This window comes from Schistocerca piceifrons, chromosome 6 (assembly GCF_021461385.2).
Source record: "Schistocerca piceifrons isolate TAMUIC-IGC-003096 chromosome 6, iqSchPice1.1, whole genome shotgun sequence".
NCBI classification, from domain to species: Eukaryota; Metazoa; Arthropoda; class Insecta; order Orthoptera; family Acrididae; genus Schistocerca; species Schistocerca piceifrons.
Window position 1 is genome coordinate 30,159,757 of NC_060143.1, and position 17,780 is coordinate 30,177,536.

General features: G+C 38.4%; 1 protein-coding gene across 1 annotated transcript in view; it reads left to right on the forward strand.

Annotated features, from left to right (window-relative positions):
* LOC124802831 (dynein axonemal heavy chain 2) overlaps positions 1-17,780 on the forward strand; it is a 1,031,222-nt gene that overhangs the window by 808,250 nt on the left and 205,192 nt on the right. The window contains 1 exon segment of the mRNA XM_047263843.1: positions 180-326. Coding sequence (XP_047119799.1) covers positions 180-326 — 147 coding nt within the window.

Sequence of the window (17,780 nt, forward strand, 5' to 3'; positions counted from 1 at the left end):
TTACTAAGTTTTGTGTTAGTGAAAATCAGGACTTTTGCTGTAACACTGTAGTATTAATTATAACAGAGTTATTCTACGTCTCAGCTTGTGTTTGTTCTCCATTTACCTTTAACAGTGTCTCCCATTTTCAACATTGTTTCTCGGGCACATTGTTTGCTTATAACTTTAACTCTTTCAAGGTCCGATGGGAACAAACTGTGAAACTTCTGGATGGAGAGTTTAACTGTTTGCCAGGAAATGTTCTAATTGCTACAGCTTTTGTTTCATATTTGGGACCTTTTGTGTCACAATATCGTGATCAGTTAATCACTATGTGGAAGAAAGCTGTAAGTATAATGATCTGAATTAAGCTGTCTTCCAATTTTCTATTGACTGTGTGTGGTATTAAATACATTAATACTAGTTACCAAAAATAAATGTGTTAAATATACATGTCAAATTTATTCTCTCATTTTCCTGAACTTATAACTGCAAGTGCAAAGACATGACTTCTAAAATAGTGCTAGTAATTTTTACAATTTGTGTTTTGCTGTGCTTGTATCAGACAAGGTATTTGTAATTTGGTTTCCTTATATCAGACAGCTTGTACGATCCATCAAGATCTTACACAGTATTGTGAATTCACATATCATACAGTGTGGTTTGTGGGATAATTTAGAGTTGAAAGTTATTCTTATATTTATTGATACCTTTTGTGAGAAGAATTGTGTGGGTCTCAGTTGTTATGAGTCCACAAATGGAACCACACCACAATAGATAGCTTCAGATGTGTAGATAGCTTCAGATGTATCTAATATGCATGATATAATTAGAGAGAAGACATATAGAAAATTAAAAATTTTTTCAGTACAAACAATCTGATTCAGTGAGCCACCTAATTTGGAGGCTTCATTTTCCATAATCGTAGTATTTTGAGTGACCTCTTGTTGCTATTCCTTCTCTTTCTCACCTTGTACATACTTGTATCTGAAGCAATAGGATGATCATGAAATAACAATGAAAATAATCAACTTTTGACAATATAATGTAATTGGATAGATAAAAGATCTTCTCACCAATCGGTGGCAGAAGAAGACACAAAGAAGGAATGATGGCCACATGTGCTAATATTCTCTTTGTTCTCCTGCTGCCGCTTGAATCATAAAGTAAGTCATCTAGAATTCTTTTTGGATTTCAATACACTAGTTTTTTAAATATAGCTTACAACACACACTAGAAGAGCAAAGCTATTATTTCTCTCTCACTAAGCTCCGATGACAGGAAAAAGTTTGTGGAAATTCGTGCATCTGTATAAAAATCGATGTGTGAAACTTACAACTACCCTAGTAAAAGATCTTGCCGAGAACCTTGGAAAATTCTGGTTCTACATAAAATTGGTAACCAGGTCTAGGGCTTCTAATTCCATCCAGTCACTCATTGACCAATCTGGTGCGGCAATAGGAGATAGAAAAAAGTAAGCAAATTTTGAAATTTATAATTTAAGAAATTGTTCGCACAGACTCCATTATGGAGGACATAGTACAAAGTATCTCTGGCATAGAAAAGCAAATAAGTTGCCATGTCCAGGTGGGATTGCAATTCAGTTTTACAAAGAGTACTCTACAGTATTCGCTCTTACCTAGCTTGTATTCATTGTGAATCTCTTGCCTAGCACAAAGTCCCAAGTGACTGGAAGAAAGTGCAGGCAACTCTTGTATACAAGAAGGGTAAAAGAATGAACCTGCAAAATTATCCACCAATATCCTTAACACTGGTTTGCTGCTGAATTCTAGAACATGTACTCAGTTCAAATATAATAAATTTCCTTGAGACAGAAATGCATCTGTCCACAAATCAATATGGTTTTGTAAAGCATCACTTGTGTGAAACCCAGTTCGCCCTTTTCTCACATGATATCCTGTGCCTTTTCTCACATGATATCCTGTGAATTGTGAATGAATGAATGGCAACAGGCAGATTTCATATTCATAGATTTCTGGAAGGCATTTACCACATTGTCCCACTGCAAACAGTTAATGAAGTTACAAATGTACGGAATGATTTCCCAGGTATGTGAGTGGCTCGAATACTTGTTAAATAATAGAACTCAGTTCATTGTCCTCAACAGTGAGTGTTCATCAGAGACATGGTATTGTCAGGAGTGCTCCAGGGATGTGTGAAAGGACCGCTGTTATTTTCTGTATACATAAATGATCTAGCGGATAGGGTTAGCAATAATCTCCGGCAGGTTGCTGATGATGCTGTGGTGTACAGGAAGCTGTTTTCATTGAGTGACTCTAGGAGGGTTGCAAGATGACGTAGACAAAATTTCTAATTGGTGTAATGAGTGACAACTAGGTCTAAATGTAGAAAAATGTAGGTTAACACAGATGAGTTAGAAAAGCAAACTTGTAATTTCAAATACAGTGTTAGTAACGTGCTGCTTCAAACATTACAAGTTTGTTTTTCCAACTCATCTGCATTAACTTACATGCTCCTACATTTAGACCTACATTTTGAATACAATGCTAGTAGTATACCACTTCCCCCCTTATGAAATATGGACCTTCCCATTGGTGGGGAGGCTTGCGTGCCTCAGTGACACAGATAGCCGTACCGTAGGTGCAACCACAACGGAGGGTTATCTGTTGAGAGACCAGACAAATGTGTGGTTGCTGAAGAGAGGCAGCAGCCTTTTCATTAGTTGCAGGGGCAACAGTCTGGATGACCTATAAAGAAAAACATTAAGTGGTACCAGGTGAACTTACCAATATGAGGAAAATATGTTATCGTTGTACTACATGTATAAAAATTCTCTTAAGTATGGAACGGAGCAGAAGGATGAATTGTACAAAGCGTATCTTGAAGTAAGAGAACCTACAGAACTAAGCTTGGAATGGCAAAAAGAACAGCATACGAAAGATACATAGAAGGGCTCCTAATAAGTGCAAAGCTGCATGGAATGTTGTTGCACAAGAGCATTGCAGGAATGATGAACATAGTGTAGCTCTTGACCCGGGGTAAAGTTAATCGTTTTTTCATGGACTCTGTAAGTGATATTAGAAACAAAATTGAAACAACAAACACTAATGCAAGTGATCTACTTAAGCAACAACAACCTGCAAACAATACCTTTAAATGAAGGACAATCGCACCCACTGAGATTAAAAAGGTGGTGGCAAAGTTCTCAAACTCCAAGAGCATGGACTGCTCTTGGTTGTCCAATTACATAATTAAAAAAACAGTGCATATAATTAGTGAACCATTGGCCTTTCTGTTTAATAGCTGTCTAGAGTTTGGAGTCTATCCTACAACTCTGAAAATATCGAAAGTTATCCCAGTGTATAAAACAGGGGACAAACATGATCTCAAAAATTACCAACCAGTTTCAATGGTTCCCATTTTCTCGAAAATATTTGAATCTCTTATTTATAACCAACTAAACTACTACTTCGAGTCGCTTAACTTACTCTCTATTAGTCAATTTGGCTTCCTCAAGGGAAGAAATACCACCACTGCTGTTCTTTCAATTGGGAATGAATTAATAACAGCCTTCAAGAATTAAAATAAAGCCTCACTTCTTTTATGTGATTTAAGTAAGGCATTTGCTGCATTTCTCATGATATCTTACTTGCTAAACTCAAATTCTATGGTGTACAAGACCCTGCATTGGCAGTAATTGAATCATACCTAAACAATAGGAAGCAGTTTGCCTCTGTCAGAAACAAAGACTCACAATTGCTAGAAGTTAAGACAGGAGTCCCACAAAGTTCTGTCCTTGGGCCCTTCTTTTTTATAATTGCAGTCAATGATTTACCCCATTGTATCCCCAGTACTCTTATTTGTCTGACAAAACTTTGCTTGCTCAGCCTGAGAACATATCAGTTCTGCAAGATATCATGCAAGATGGCCTGGAAGCAGCACTAAATTGGTTCTCATCAAATACACTGCTTTGCAATCCTGATAAAAACCAACAGATTATACTGGGATTGTCAAAAGAGGTAGAGGTGAAAGCAGTTAAAATTCTAGAAATTCATGTAGACTCTAAGTTAATGTGGGAAACAAACATCAACCATACCTGCACAAAATTTTCTCGAGTTACGTATTTAATGTGGAAACTGAGAACCCTGGTGGCAAAAGAATATTTAAGAGTTATTTATTTTGGACTCTTTCAGTCACATACAGAGTATGGACTGCTGATATGGGGACACTCTCTTCACATCACTGAAGTTCTAAAAATTCAGAAGAAAGTGATACGGGCTATGAGCAGAGTATGGACTGCTGATATGGGGACACTCTCTTCACATCACTGAAGTTCTAAAAATTCAGAAGAAAGTGATACGGGCTATGAGCAATTCCGGTAGATCAGAGCACTGCCGGCCACTGTTCATTCAGCTGAAAATATTAACAGTTATTCATCTTTATATATACGCCTCAGCATTGTATGCAAAAAGCAGTATAGCAGATTTGGAAATGAGGGAAAACATACACCACCATAATACCAGAGGCAAAACAAAATTAGACATACCTAGGCACAGGCTGACACGAACAGGGAATTCCCATCTAATCAATAGTCTAAAAATATTTAATAAACTTCCATTTTCTTCTCGGTCAGCTCACATAAGTAGCTTCAGGAGCAAGCTACTAAACTGGTTACTAATCAATTCTTTTTACAATATAACAGAATTTATGAATATAAAATCAATTGACATTAATTTTTAAGGATTTCATTATGTGATGTCACTGAATGTATTTATCTTATGTTATGGTGTATGTTATCATCTATGGGCACTATTTGCAGTGCTCATTTAGCTTTAAGGTACTATTCAAGGAAAATTTTATATGATATCCATGTAAATTGCCTATTCCACCTCAGGTGGTCAATGATGAGTAAAGAATAAAGAATGATTGGCTGATCTGGCCTTGCAACATTAGCCAAAACGGCCTTGCTGTGCTGGTACTGTGAATGGCTGAAAGCAAGGGGAAGTACAACCATAATTTTTCCCAAGGGCATGCAGCTTTATTGTATGATTAAATGATGATTGCGTCCTCTTTGGTAAAATATTCCGGAGGTAAAATAGTCCCCCATTCGGATCTCCGGGCGGGGACTATCAGGAGGACATCATTATCAGGAGAAAGAAAATGCGTTCTATCGATCGGAGCATGCAATGTCAGATCCCTTAGCTGGGCAGGTAGGTTAGAAAATTTAAAAAGGAAAATTGATAGATGAAAGTTAGATATAGTGGGAATTAGTGACGTTTGGTGGCAGAAGGAACAAGACTTCTGGTCAGGTGAATACAGGGTTATAAATACAAAATCAAATAGGGGTAATGCAGGAGTAGGTTTAATAATGAATTTAAAAAAAACATAGGAGCGCTGGTAAGCTACTATGAACAGCATAGTGAACGCATTATTGTAGCCAAGATAGACACAAAGCCCACACCTACCACAGTAGTACTAGTTTAAATGCTAACTAGCTCCACAGATGACAAAGAGATTGAAGAAATGTATGATCAGATACAAGAAATTATTCAGATAGTGAAGGGAGATGAAAATTTAGTAGTCATAAGGGGCTGGAATTCGATTGTAGGAAAAGGAAGAGATGGAAAAGTAGTAGGTGAATATGGAATGGGGGTAGGGAATGAAAGAGGAAGCCACCTGATAGAATTTTGCACGGAGCCGCAGAGCATAATTTAATCACTACTTGATTTAAGAATTATGAAAGAAGATTGTATACGTGGAAGAGGCCTGGAGACAATGGAAGGTTTCAGATAGATTACCTAATGGTAAGGCAGAGATTCAGGAACCAGGTTTTAAACTGTAAGACATTTCCAGCGCCATATGTGGACTCTGACCACAATCTATTGGTTATGAACTGTAGATTAAAACTGAAGAAACTGCAAAAATTGGGAATTTGAGGAGATGGGACCTTGATAAACTGAAAGAGCCAGAGGTTATAAAGAGTTTAAGAGAGAGTATTATGGAATGATTGACAAAAACGGGGGAAAGACCTACAGTAGAAGTAGAATGGGTAGCTCTGAGAGATGAAATAGTGAAGGCAGCAAAGGATCAAATAGGTAAAAATATGAGGGCTTGTAGAAATCCGTGGGAGGTATTGAATTTAATTGATGAAAGGAGAAAATATAAAAATGCAGTAAATGAAAGAGCCAAAAAGGAATACAAAAGTCTCAAAAATGAGATCGACAGAAAGTGCAAAATGGTTAAGCAGGGATGGCTAGAGAACAGATGTAAGGACTTAGAGGCATATATCACTAGGGATAAGATGGATACTGACTGCAGGAAAATTGAAAAGGCCTTTGGAGGAAAGAGAACCACTTATATGAAAATCAAGAGCTCAGATGGAAAACGAGATCTAAGCAAAGAAGTGAAAGCAGAAAGGTGGAAGAAGTATCGGGTGATCAAAAAGTCAGTATAGATTTGAAAACTTAATAAACCACGGAATAATGTAGATAGAGAGGTAAAAATTGACACACATGCTCGGAATGACATGGGGTTTTATTAGAACAAAAAAAAAAAAAACAAAAAAAAAACAACAACAAAGTTCACAAAATGTCCGACAGATGGCGCTGGGCAGCAAAACGTCATTGACTGCCCATGACAATCGTGTATAAAAGGAGCTGTAATGAGAGAGAGAATCAGATGTGGCAGCAGTCGCAGCATGTTGACGTTACCTAAAAAGGTGCTTTTAGTGAAGTTGTATTATCAGAATGGGGAATGTGCTAGCTCAGCGTTACGATCCTATCGCATAGGAAGGATTTGAACGGGTAAAAGTCGGTTGACAAAAACAGCTGTGGCGAGAATGATTTCGAATTTCGAAGCCACGGGTTGTTTAGACAATAGACCCCGTAGTGGCCGACCGAGCACAAGGAGTAATGCTGCTGAGACAGTTCAGGAAGAAATGGAGACTCTAGCAGGTTCATCTATGCATGGGGAAGTCAGCGCTTGTGCAGACGCACGTTGCACCCGCATTCCATACACTATTGTTTGGTTGGCACTTAGGCGTACCCTCCGATGCAATCTGTACAAAATCCATCGGCATCATGAACTGTTACCTGGCAATTTAGTGAAGCGGAGTGCATTTGCGGTGTGGTTGGTAGCAACTCTGTGCCGACGCAGACTCATCGAGTATTTGCTGCGCTAAATAATTATAAAAAGCATTGTTATTAAGCTATTTTTAAACGTGTACATGTGTTATAAATATAATATAAGTGTTGTTAAATAAGTGGAAGTGTTAGTGAAGTATAAAAAAAGATTAAACAGGGTAAGAAGCGTATTTTTCTTCTCCTGCCTGCAGCACGAATCCTAGGCCTAATTTCACACGCGCAAATCGTAAGTAAGAAGTGAATTAAACTTATAGGTAAACGTTTCTATTTGGTATAAATATAATATAAGTGTTGTTACATTAGTGGAAGTGCTAGTGAAGTGTTAAAGAAGATTAAATGGGGTAAGAAGTTTATTTTCCTTCTCGCGCCTATAGCACGGATTTTAGGCTTAATTTCACGCGTGCATATCGTAAGTAAACAGTGACTTAAACTTATATGTAATCACCAATTTTTTATTCAGTACTCTTTCAATTTATTTATATCTGCCTGAATAGTTTCTAGGGTCCTTTGTTTACATTTTAGTCAGTACTTAAATCACTTTATACGATTTCTGTTTTTACCACGAGTGAGAAGTGTGTGACATGCCATAGGATCGTTAGTTCCGGCGTATGGTGTGATGGGTGCTGTAGTTTCTTTCATTGGGCGAATGTTATAGTGGGTGGTCCGGGAAATAGCATTGACAGAGACTCTGAATATTTCATAGAAAGTGACCTGATGAAGATAGCATCAGCAGCGAAGCATATGAGTGTGGGATTTGTGTCTGTGCTGAGACGCCATGATCGGCCTCGTTTGAACTCTTCTGTAGGGAGGGTGAACTTGGAGTTGGAGTGGCTGCTTAGGACGGATATAGGGTCCCATATTGTTTTGATTCCTGTGGATGCTATCGATAGGTGGGACTACACTAGGCCTGGCCTTCACCTCAATAGGAAAGGGAAGGGAAAACTGTCTGGGTTGATTGCAGAAAACTTGAGGGGGGACACTGTCACAAGTGGTAAAATACCAGTGGTCACAGGAGTCAGAGGGATGCCATTTTTAGGATAGGGAAGGAGGAAAGAAAACGAGTTTTAAGAGAGATTGGCAGATACACTCAGTTTGAGAAAACAGATGAACAGGAGTCAGATTTTAGCATACAGCCTCCATTTAAACAATGTTTAACAGAAAGTAGTCAGAAACTGCCAGTTCATCTTTGCCAAAGCAGTTACAATCCCATTAGTATGCAGTATCAATTATCTTTATTACACCAGAACATTCCGGGACTCAGAAATAAAGTTGTTGAACTACTCATTTGTATGGATGAAATGAATTCATCTAACCAAATTGACATAATATGCCTCTCTGAACATCAAGTGACCACTGGTATAGATATGTTAGACATTTCAGGATTTAAGCTAGCTTCCTACTTCTGCAGAGTAGATATGGATGGAGGAGGAGTTGCCACATTTATTAAAAACTGCCATAAATTCAAGAACATTGACATTAATAAATTCTGTTTAGAGCAGCATCTAGAAGCATGTGTAACAGAAGAGTTCCATAACAGATCCTATATAATTGGAACTATTTACCGAGCACCTGCAGGAAATTATCATCTATTCATAAATCATCTAGAAGCTCTTTTAGGTTATTTAAAAGGAAGAAACAAAGAAATTTTGATTACTGGTGACTTTAATACAGATTTTCTAATGCAATCTTCCAGTAAACATTTACTGCAGGTAGTAATGTTGTCTTTCAATCTAACTCACACTGTAAACTTTCCAACTAGGATCACTAAATCCTCAAGGACAGCCATTGATAACATTTTTATAGACAAATCAAAGGAACAAAATCATATCATAAAACCTGTTATAAATGGACTATCAGATCATGACATGCAGCTCCTTGTTTTAGATGTAAATTCTAAGAAGATTATCAAGACTGCTATATCTGAGTACAGGAGAGTAGTCAATCAACCAAAAATTGAGTGTTTTAGAAAACTGCTCAAAGATATGAACTGGAAAGATGTTTATAGTGCTCATGACATGAATGAAAAATATAACACATTCATGAACAATGTCAGTACCATGTTTGAAAACTGTTTTCCTCTAAAAGTTACTCAAAGTAAATAGAAGTCTATAATAAAACCATGGATTACACAAGGAATAAAGATTTCCTGTAAGACAAAAAAGAAAATGTATCTTTTGACCAAGAATAGCTCCAATGTTGATGATTTAGCTAAATACAAGGAATACTGTACAATATTAAAAAAAGTAATTCAGACATCTAAACAAATGCACTACGAGAAGAAGATAGCAATGTCAGGGAACAAAATAAAAACAATATGGGATATAGTGAAAGAGGAGACTGGTAGAACTAGAAAGGAGCAGGAGCAAATAGCACTAAGGGTAGATGACACATTAGTAACTAATGGGCATAGTGTGGCAAATCTATTTAACAAGTACTTTATATCTGTTACTGATAGAATGGGACTGTCAGGATCAGTAAATAATGCCCTTGAATATCTGAAACTAGCCTTTACAAATAGCTTCAGGTACATAAATATGTCACTCACTTCAACAAAAGAAATAACCTCCATAATAACATGTTTAAAAACAAAGTATTCTAGTGGTTACGATGAAATATCAACAAAGCTAATTAAGGCATGTTCTTGTGAGTTTAGTACAATTTTAAGTTACTTGTGTAACCAGTCAATTACAACCAGGACATTTCCTGACTGGCTAAAATATGCAGATATTAAGCCTCTGTTCAAGAAACGGGATAAAGAGATACCATCAAACTACAGACTGATTTCACTATAGCCAGCATTCTCAAAAATTTTAGAAAAAGTAATGTACAGGCAGCTTCTCAACCATTTGACCACAAATAACATATTATCAAGAACACAGTTTGGATTTATGAAGGCTTCTGATATCGAGAAGGCTATTTACACCTACAGTGAAAATGTACTTAGTTCACTAAATAAGAAGTTACAAGCAGCAGGTATTTTCTGTGATTTGTCAAAGGCATTCAATTTTGTGAACCACAACATCCTTTTAAATAAATTAGAATTCTATGGTGTCACGGGCAGTGCTGCAAAATGGTTCAAGTCATACCTTGCTAACAGGATACAAAGGGTGTCAGTGCAAGGGACTAGTGAATTAGCCATCAGTCGTCATCAGAATGGGAAGAAATTACATGTGGTGTCCCACAAGGATCCATCTTAGGGCAACTGCTTTTCCTTGTGTACATTAATGATCTCTCATCAGTTACACTGCCAGAAGCAGAGAGTTTGTTTGCAGATAACACAAGTATTGCAATAAATAGTATGTCAAGTTTAGTTCTAGAAAGACCTGTTAACGATATTTTCGTGGGTATTAATAAATGGTTCAAAGCCAGCTCACTGACATTAAACTTCGCAAAGACTCACTATATGCAATTCAGAACCTGCAAGAGGTTTCCACCCAGCATAAGCATAAAGTATGAAGAAGAGCAGATAGAAGAAGTTGACAGTCTTAAATTCCTGGGATTACAACTTGATAATAAATTCAGATGGGAGGAGCACACCACAGAACTGCAGAAATGCCTTAACAAATCTGTATTTGCAATTCGAGTGTTAGCAGACATAGGCAACATAAAAATGAAAAAGCTTGCATACTTTGCCTACTTTCATTCCATAATGTCATATGGTATAATATTTTGTGGTAACTCTTCAAGTCAAACAAAACTTTTCAGAGTCCAAAAACGTGTAATACATATTATTTGTGAAGTAAATTCAAGGACGTCCTGTAGAAACCTCTTCAAAGAACTGGCTATACTAACTAATGAAATTTGTCCTAAATAATATATCTCTTTTTCCAACAAACAGCTCAGTTCATACATACAATACCAGGAACAAAAATGATCTCCACAAGGACTTAAAAGCACTTACTTTAGTTCAAAAAGGGGTCCACTACTCAGGAATACTCATCTTCAATAATTTGCCAGCAAACATAAAAAATTTAGTTACAAATAAAGATCAGTTTAAAAGGAGCCTGAAAGACTTACTAGTGGCCTACTCCTTCTACTCCATTGACGAATTTTTTAATAGAAACAAGTGATGTATTGTATATATTCATACTCTTAGTATTATTATTTCAGCTCTTTTTTTTTTCAAAAAAAAAAAAAAAATTGACATGTTCCACATCAATGAGGATCTCCTCAGCACGGATCCATGGAACGAAAAACTAATTTGATCTAATCTGTATACTGATGAAGCTCATTTCACGCTCCGAGGGTCTGTAAACACCCACAACTGCAGGATTTGGGCTACCAATAATCCTAGAACTGTCATGGAAACTGCATTGCACAATGAGAAAGTCACAGTATGGATTGGATTTACCACATCTACCATTATTGGGCCTTTTTTCTTCGAGGAAATGCGTGATTCTGGTTTTGTAACTGCTACCGTGACAGGTGAGAGGTACTCGATACGTTACAGAATCGCATCATCCCCAGCCTGGCTGATAAACACCTGCTGGAACGTACGATGTTTATGCAGGATGGCGCTCCACCCCATATTGCTAGACGCATGAAAGATCTCATGTGTGCGTCGTTTGGTGATGATCATGTGCTCAGCCGCCACTTTCGTCATGCTTGGGCTCCCAGGTTCCCAGACCTCAGTCCGTGTGATTATTTGCTTTGGGGTTACCTGAAGTTGCAAGTGTATCATGATTGACCAACATCTCTGGGGATGCTGAAAGACAACATCCGACGCCAATGCCTCACCATAACGCCGGACATGCTTTACAGTGCTATTCACAACATTATTCCTCGACTACAGCTATTGTTGAGGAATGATGGTGGACATATTGGGCATTTCCTGTTCAGAACATCATCTTTGCTTTGTCTTACTTTGTTATGCTAATTATTGATATTCTGATCAGATGAAGTGCCATCTGTTGGACATTTTTTTAACTTTTGTATTTTTTTGGTTCTAATAAAACCCCATGTCATTCCAAGCATGTGTGTCAATTTGTACCTCTCTATCTACATTATTCCGTGATTTATTCAATTTTCAAATTTATACTGACTTTTTGATCACCTGATATATGGAAGGTCTCTACAAGGGCAGTGTACTTGAGGGCAATATTTTGGAAGTAGAAGAGGACATAGATGAAGATGAAATGGGAGATACGGTCCTGTGTGAAGAGTTTGACAGTACATTGAAAGACCTAAGTTGAAACACGGCCCCAGGAGTAGACAGCATTCCATTAGAACTACTGATAGCCTTGGGAGAGCCACCCCTGACAAAACTCTACCATTTGGCCAGCAAGATGTATGAAACAGGTGAAATACCCGCGGAGTTCAAGAATAATATAATAATTCCAATCCCAAAGAAAGCAGACATTGATGGATGTGAAAATTACTGAACTATATGTTTAATAAGTCATGGCTGCAAAATACTAACACAAATTCCTTACAGACAAATGGAATAACTGGTAGAAGCTGACCTCAGGGAAGATCAGTTTGGATTCCATAGAAATGTTGGAACACATGAGGCAATACTAATCCTACAACTTATCTTAGAAGATAAATTAAGGAAAGACAAACCTCCATTTCTAGCATTTGTAGACATGGAGAAAGCTTTTGACAATGTTGACTGGAATACTCTTCTTTCAAATTCTGAAGGTAGCAGGGATCAAATACAGGGAGTGAAATGCTATTTACAATTTGTACAGAAACCAGATGGCAGTCATAAGATTCGAGGGGTATGAAAGGGAAGCGGTGGTTGGGAAGGGAGTGAGACAGGGTTGTAGCCTATCCCTGATGTTATTCAATCTCTATATTGAGCAAGCAGTAAAGAAAACAAAAGAAAAATTTGGAGTAGGAATTAAAATCCATGGAGGAGAAATAAGAACTTTGAGGTTCGCCGATGACATTTTAATTGTGCCAGAGGCAGCAAAGGACCAGGAGGAGCAGCTGAACGGAATGGACAGTGTCTTGAAAGGAGGATGTAAGATGAACATCAACAAAAGCAAAACGAGGATAATGGAATGTAGTTGAATTAAATCAGGTGATGCTGTGGGAATTAGATTAGGAAATGAGATGCTTAAAGTAGTAAATGTGTTTTGCTATTTGGGGAGCAAAATAACTGATGATGGTTGAAGTAGAGAAGATATAAAACGTAGACTGGCAATGGCAAGGAAAGCGGTTCTGAAGAAGAGAAATTTGTTAACATCGAGTATAGAGTTAAGCGTCAGGAAGTCATTTCTGAAAGTATTTGTATGCAGTGTAACCATGTACGGAAGTGAAACGTGGACGATAAATAGTTTAGACAAGAAGAGAATAGAAGACTTCAAAATGTGGTGCTACAGAAGAAAGCTGAAGAATAGATGGGTAGATCATGTAACTAATGAGTAGGTACTTAATAGAATTGGTGAGAAGAGGAAATTGTGGCACCACTTGACTAGAAGAAGGGATTGGTTGGTAGGACATGTATTGAGACATCAAGGGTTCACCAATTTAGTATTGGAAGACAGTGTGGAAGATAAAAATCATAGAGGGAGATCAAGTGATGAATTCACTAAGCAGCTTCAGAAGGATGTAGATTGCAGTAGGTACTTGGAGATGAAGAAGCTTGGACATGATAGAGAAGCATGGAGAGTTGCATCAGACCAGTCTCTGGACTGAAGACCACAATAACAAGAGTATGCTGCTTGACGCAGTCACAGTGACTGAATATCTAGGCATACCACTACAAAGCAAAATGAAATGGAATAAGCATGTAAGGACTGTAGTAGAGAGAATTATAGGAAAATTGGTTCATCTGTAAAATAGACTACATATAAGACACTAGTGTACCCCATTGTTGAGTACTGTTTGAGTGTTTGATACCCACACCAGGTCAGGTTAAAGGAAGACACCAAATCAATTCAGAGGTGGCCTACTACATTTGTCACCATTAGTCTCGAACAACATGGAGGTATTGCAGAGATACCTCAGGAACTCAAATGGGAACCCATGGAGGGAGGACAACATTCTTGTCTAGGAACACTATTGAGAAAATTTAGGAAAATAGCATTTGAAGCTGATTGCAGAATGATTCCACTGCCAAAATCATACATTTCTCGTAAGGAAAATGTAAAGAAGAGAAATTAGGTGTCATACAGAGGCTTATAGACAGTTGTTTTTTTCCCTTGCTCTGTTTTTGAGCGGAACAGGAAAGGAAATGATTAGTAGTAGTGCAGAATAACCTCCGCCATGCACCGTACAGTGGCTTTCGATTGTAAATCTAGATATAGATGTAGACCAAGCTAAACAATTCAAATCAAGTAACTTATGCAGTTCCTTAAATGTTTCCACAGATTTGTAATACCTTCTCACAGCAGCACTTTGTGTATTCTCTGATTTTGAAACTGGTTCCATGTTTCCAGTAAGGAGATATTCTGCAGCAATGGTTATTGTCCATTCTTCCTGTGTCTTTTTGTCACTGTACTCCAATATATCACTGGCAGCTGTACTGGTGGCCACAGAAATTGTATCTGTTGGAATTCCTGAATGGTTATTACCCCACCACATGCATCTTTGTACAGTTGTATTCTGTGAGCTTTGTATACATTTATAAATACAATTAGCTAAATATCCTGACATTTTACAGATCTTTATTTATTTCTTCTTCTGCATGTCTTCTCACAACCTAGCCTTGCAACTGCTTCATCACAAACTCTCCACCTTACACTTCACACCCAATTTCTCTTCCACCTGTGTTCTCAAACCTCCTTCTTTTTCACCTTTCTTCTCACACCCTCACACTTCCATATGCCTCCTATACTTCCAATCCTCCACCTTCTCTCAGCCCATCCCTTCCTCCCTATGTCTCTGTTGATCTTCCCCCTCTCTCTGTCCATCCCCTCCACCGCCTACTGTCTGTGAATCTCCTCCTCCTCCTCCTCTCTGTCTCCTCCTCCCACTTCCTTTCCCTCTCTCTGGCCATTTCATCCTTGTCCCCCCTCTCTGCCCATCTCTTCCTCTCTCTCCTCTCTGTTCATCACCTCTACCCACCCCCCCTCTCTGTCCGTACCCTTCTGCCCCTCCTCTCTGTCAACTTCATTCTTCCCCCTCCCCTCCTCTGGCCTTCTCCTCTTCCACCACTTTCTGTGCATTTACTCATTGTAAGCCCTTTCTCTGTTCATATCGTCCTCACAACCGCTCTTCCCATCTCCCCCTCCTCCCCCTCTCTTTGTCTGTCTCCTCCTCCTCCCCCTCTGTCTCTGTCCATCTTGTCCTGTACCTTCTCCCTGTCCATCTCATCCTGACCTCCTTTCTCTGTCCTCCTCTTCCTCCTCACCTCTACATAACTGCCTCCTCTTGTGTCCGGGACCGATGACCGTAGCAGTCTGGTCCCTTTAATCCCCCAAACCAACCAAATCCTCTTGCCTCCATCTCCCTATCAACCCTCTCTCTCTTCCATCTGTGTGCCCCTATCTCTTCCTCTTTTATTTGCTAACTTCCCCTCTTCATCCTTTACATGCACCTATACCTCTCGCTTCCGCCTTCTGTCTTTTGATTTCCCCCTCCTCCCCCTTGTCTTGTTTCATCTCATCTTTCGTGTCTCTCTGACCATCTCCTCTTCCCACCTCTTTCTCCCCCACTTCTCTCTCCATCTCCTCCTCCCCTCTCTCTCAGTCCATCTCGTTGGCACCCTTAACTCTACCCAACTTGTCTCACCCCCTCTCTGTCCATCTCCTCCTCTGCTCTCTTTCTGCCAGTTTCCTCCTCCCACTTCTATCCATACTGTCTGCCCCCTATTTCTGTCTATCTCCTCCTCCCTGCTTTATGGGAACCTCCTCTTTCCCCTTTCTGTCCATTTACTCCTCCCCCCTCTGTCTGTCCATCTCCTCCTCAGTGCGTCTCCCTATTCATCTCATCACTCTCCCTACCCATCATGTTCATGTCCCATCTTCCCCCCCCCCCCCCCCCCCCCCCCCCCGCCCTCTGCCATCCTCCCACCCTCTCTCTGATGATCCTCTCAAAAAAAAATATTGATCCTGTGGTTTAGGAAAAGATGCTGACATATGTACACACACACTATTTTATATGCCTGGCTGTTATAATTAAATTGACAGAGGTCAAAGTGTTGTGTGGTCTGTATGCATCACAGGAAGCTGAAACATTGTAGGTATGCTCATTAATCGGTTCACTCATGTCATATACTACAAAAATAATAGTTGCACTTCCTGCCCCAAGTGAAAATATGGTGCTGTAAACAGTTGGAATTTGAAATTATTCTTGTTTTGATGTCAATATGCTGTTTGTTGCTTTCCAATGCATGTTGTTTTCTTTTGTGAATTGAATATTGGTGTAAAGTGTTAAGAAGGTTGAAATCTTCATATGAAATGCAGTGGCTATTGTAAAGAAAGAGGGTATAATCTGTATCACTTCAGGCAGGGGGGCTACCTTTATAATCTCGGATCTTATTGAATTTAGCATATGTTAAAATTCAGGAGTTAGTAATAAACACGTATTTGTTTGTTTTCTCCAAAAAAAATCCTGCCTCGAGACACAGGACTGCAAAGATGACACGGCCAACACCATTCTGAAGATGCGAATTTCAGAAAGATTTTTAAAATCCTGCATCTCTGTAACAGTTCTAGATGTTTTGTTAGAATTTTTTTTATTTGAAAGATAATTGCTTTATGATTACAATGGTATCCTCCATTTGGACATATCTGTCAAAGTTCTTTTACTGTTGCCTTTTGAAATTTTTTTATAATTTACAGATTTTTTTTTTTATTTTTTAAATTTTTTTTTATTTTTTATTTTCAAATGCCAGTCCAGAAAAGTTAAGAGTTTTTTCTGTTGATTAGTACCATGTAGTACTATATTCTCTGTAAAGGAGAGCTTCCACTTTTAAGTTGGACAAGTTTTATTTAAAAAAATCATATTTTTTAACTTTCAAGGGTAATGTATGTGTTTCTTACTAATTTCTTTGTTACAATATTTATTTCTGTTGTCTTTGTTGCAGTTATTGCTTATCACTTTCTTTGTTGCTGTTATTTCTGTTTACTTTCATTGTTGCAGATATTTCTTACACTTTGTTGCAGTTTCTTGTCAGTTTGTCGTGGTTGTTCATTGCAGGTTTCTGTATTGTAGTTGTTCAGGGCTAATTTGTTTACTGAAGAGGCTTCTAAGAAATCTGAGACCATCCAGTGGCTTCTGACCATCCAGTGAGTTCTGTGTTATTGTGAGGAATTTGCCAATTGACACAGTTGCAACGTGTATTGTGAAAAGGACTGTTTGAAATGTCATCTGACTTGGGCCACAGGAGGGTGATGTGTGCTGACTATTTGGATATCCATAAAAGAGTGATATATAAGGCAAACAAAAATACACAGGCTTTGTTCAGGTTGGGAATAAGTGTTCTCATTTGTATGAAAATGTTTCCAGTGATGACTTTTTGTGCTCTAATTGTTTTGGCTGAATAACAACAATGATAATATCTGAACAAGGTAAAGCCTCCCATGGTGCAGATGATGCAGATTTTGCATCAATAGAGGAAGAATTAAATACCCTGAATCAGTCAGCTACAGAAGTAGGTGTTAGTCCTGTTAAGAAACTGTGGTCATTGAAGTCATAATTTTGAATATTGTGCATCCTACACTGAAAAGGTGCAAGCTTGAACTATTATTCCAGAGACATTTTCAAAGAAAACAATTTTGAACCATG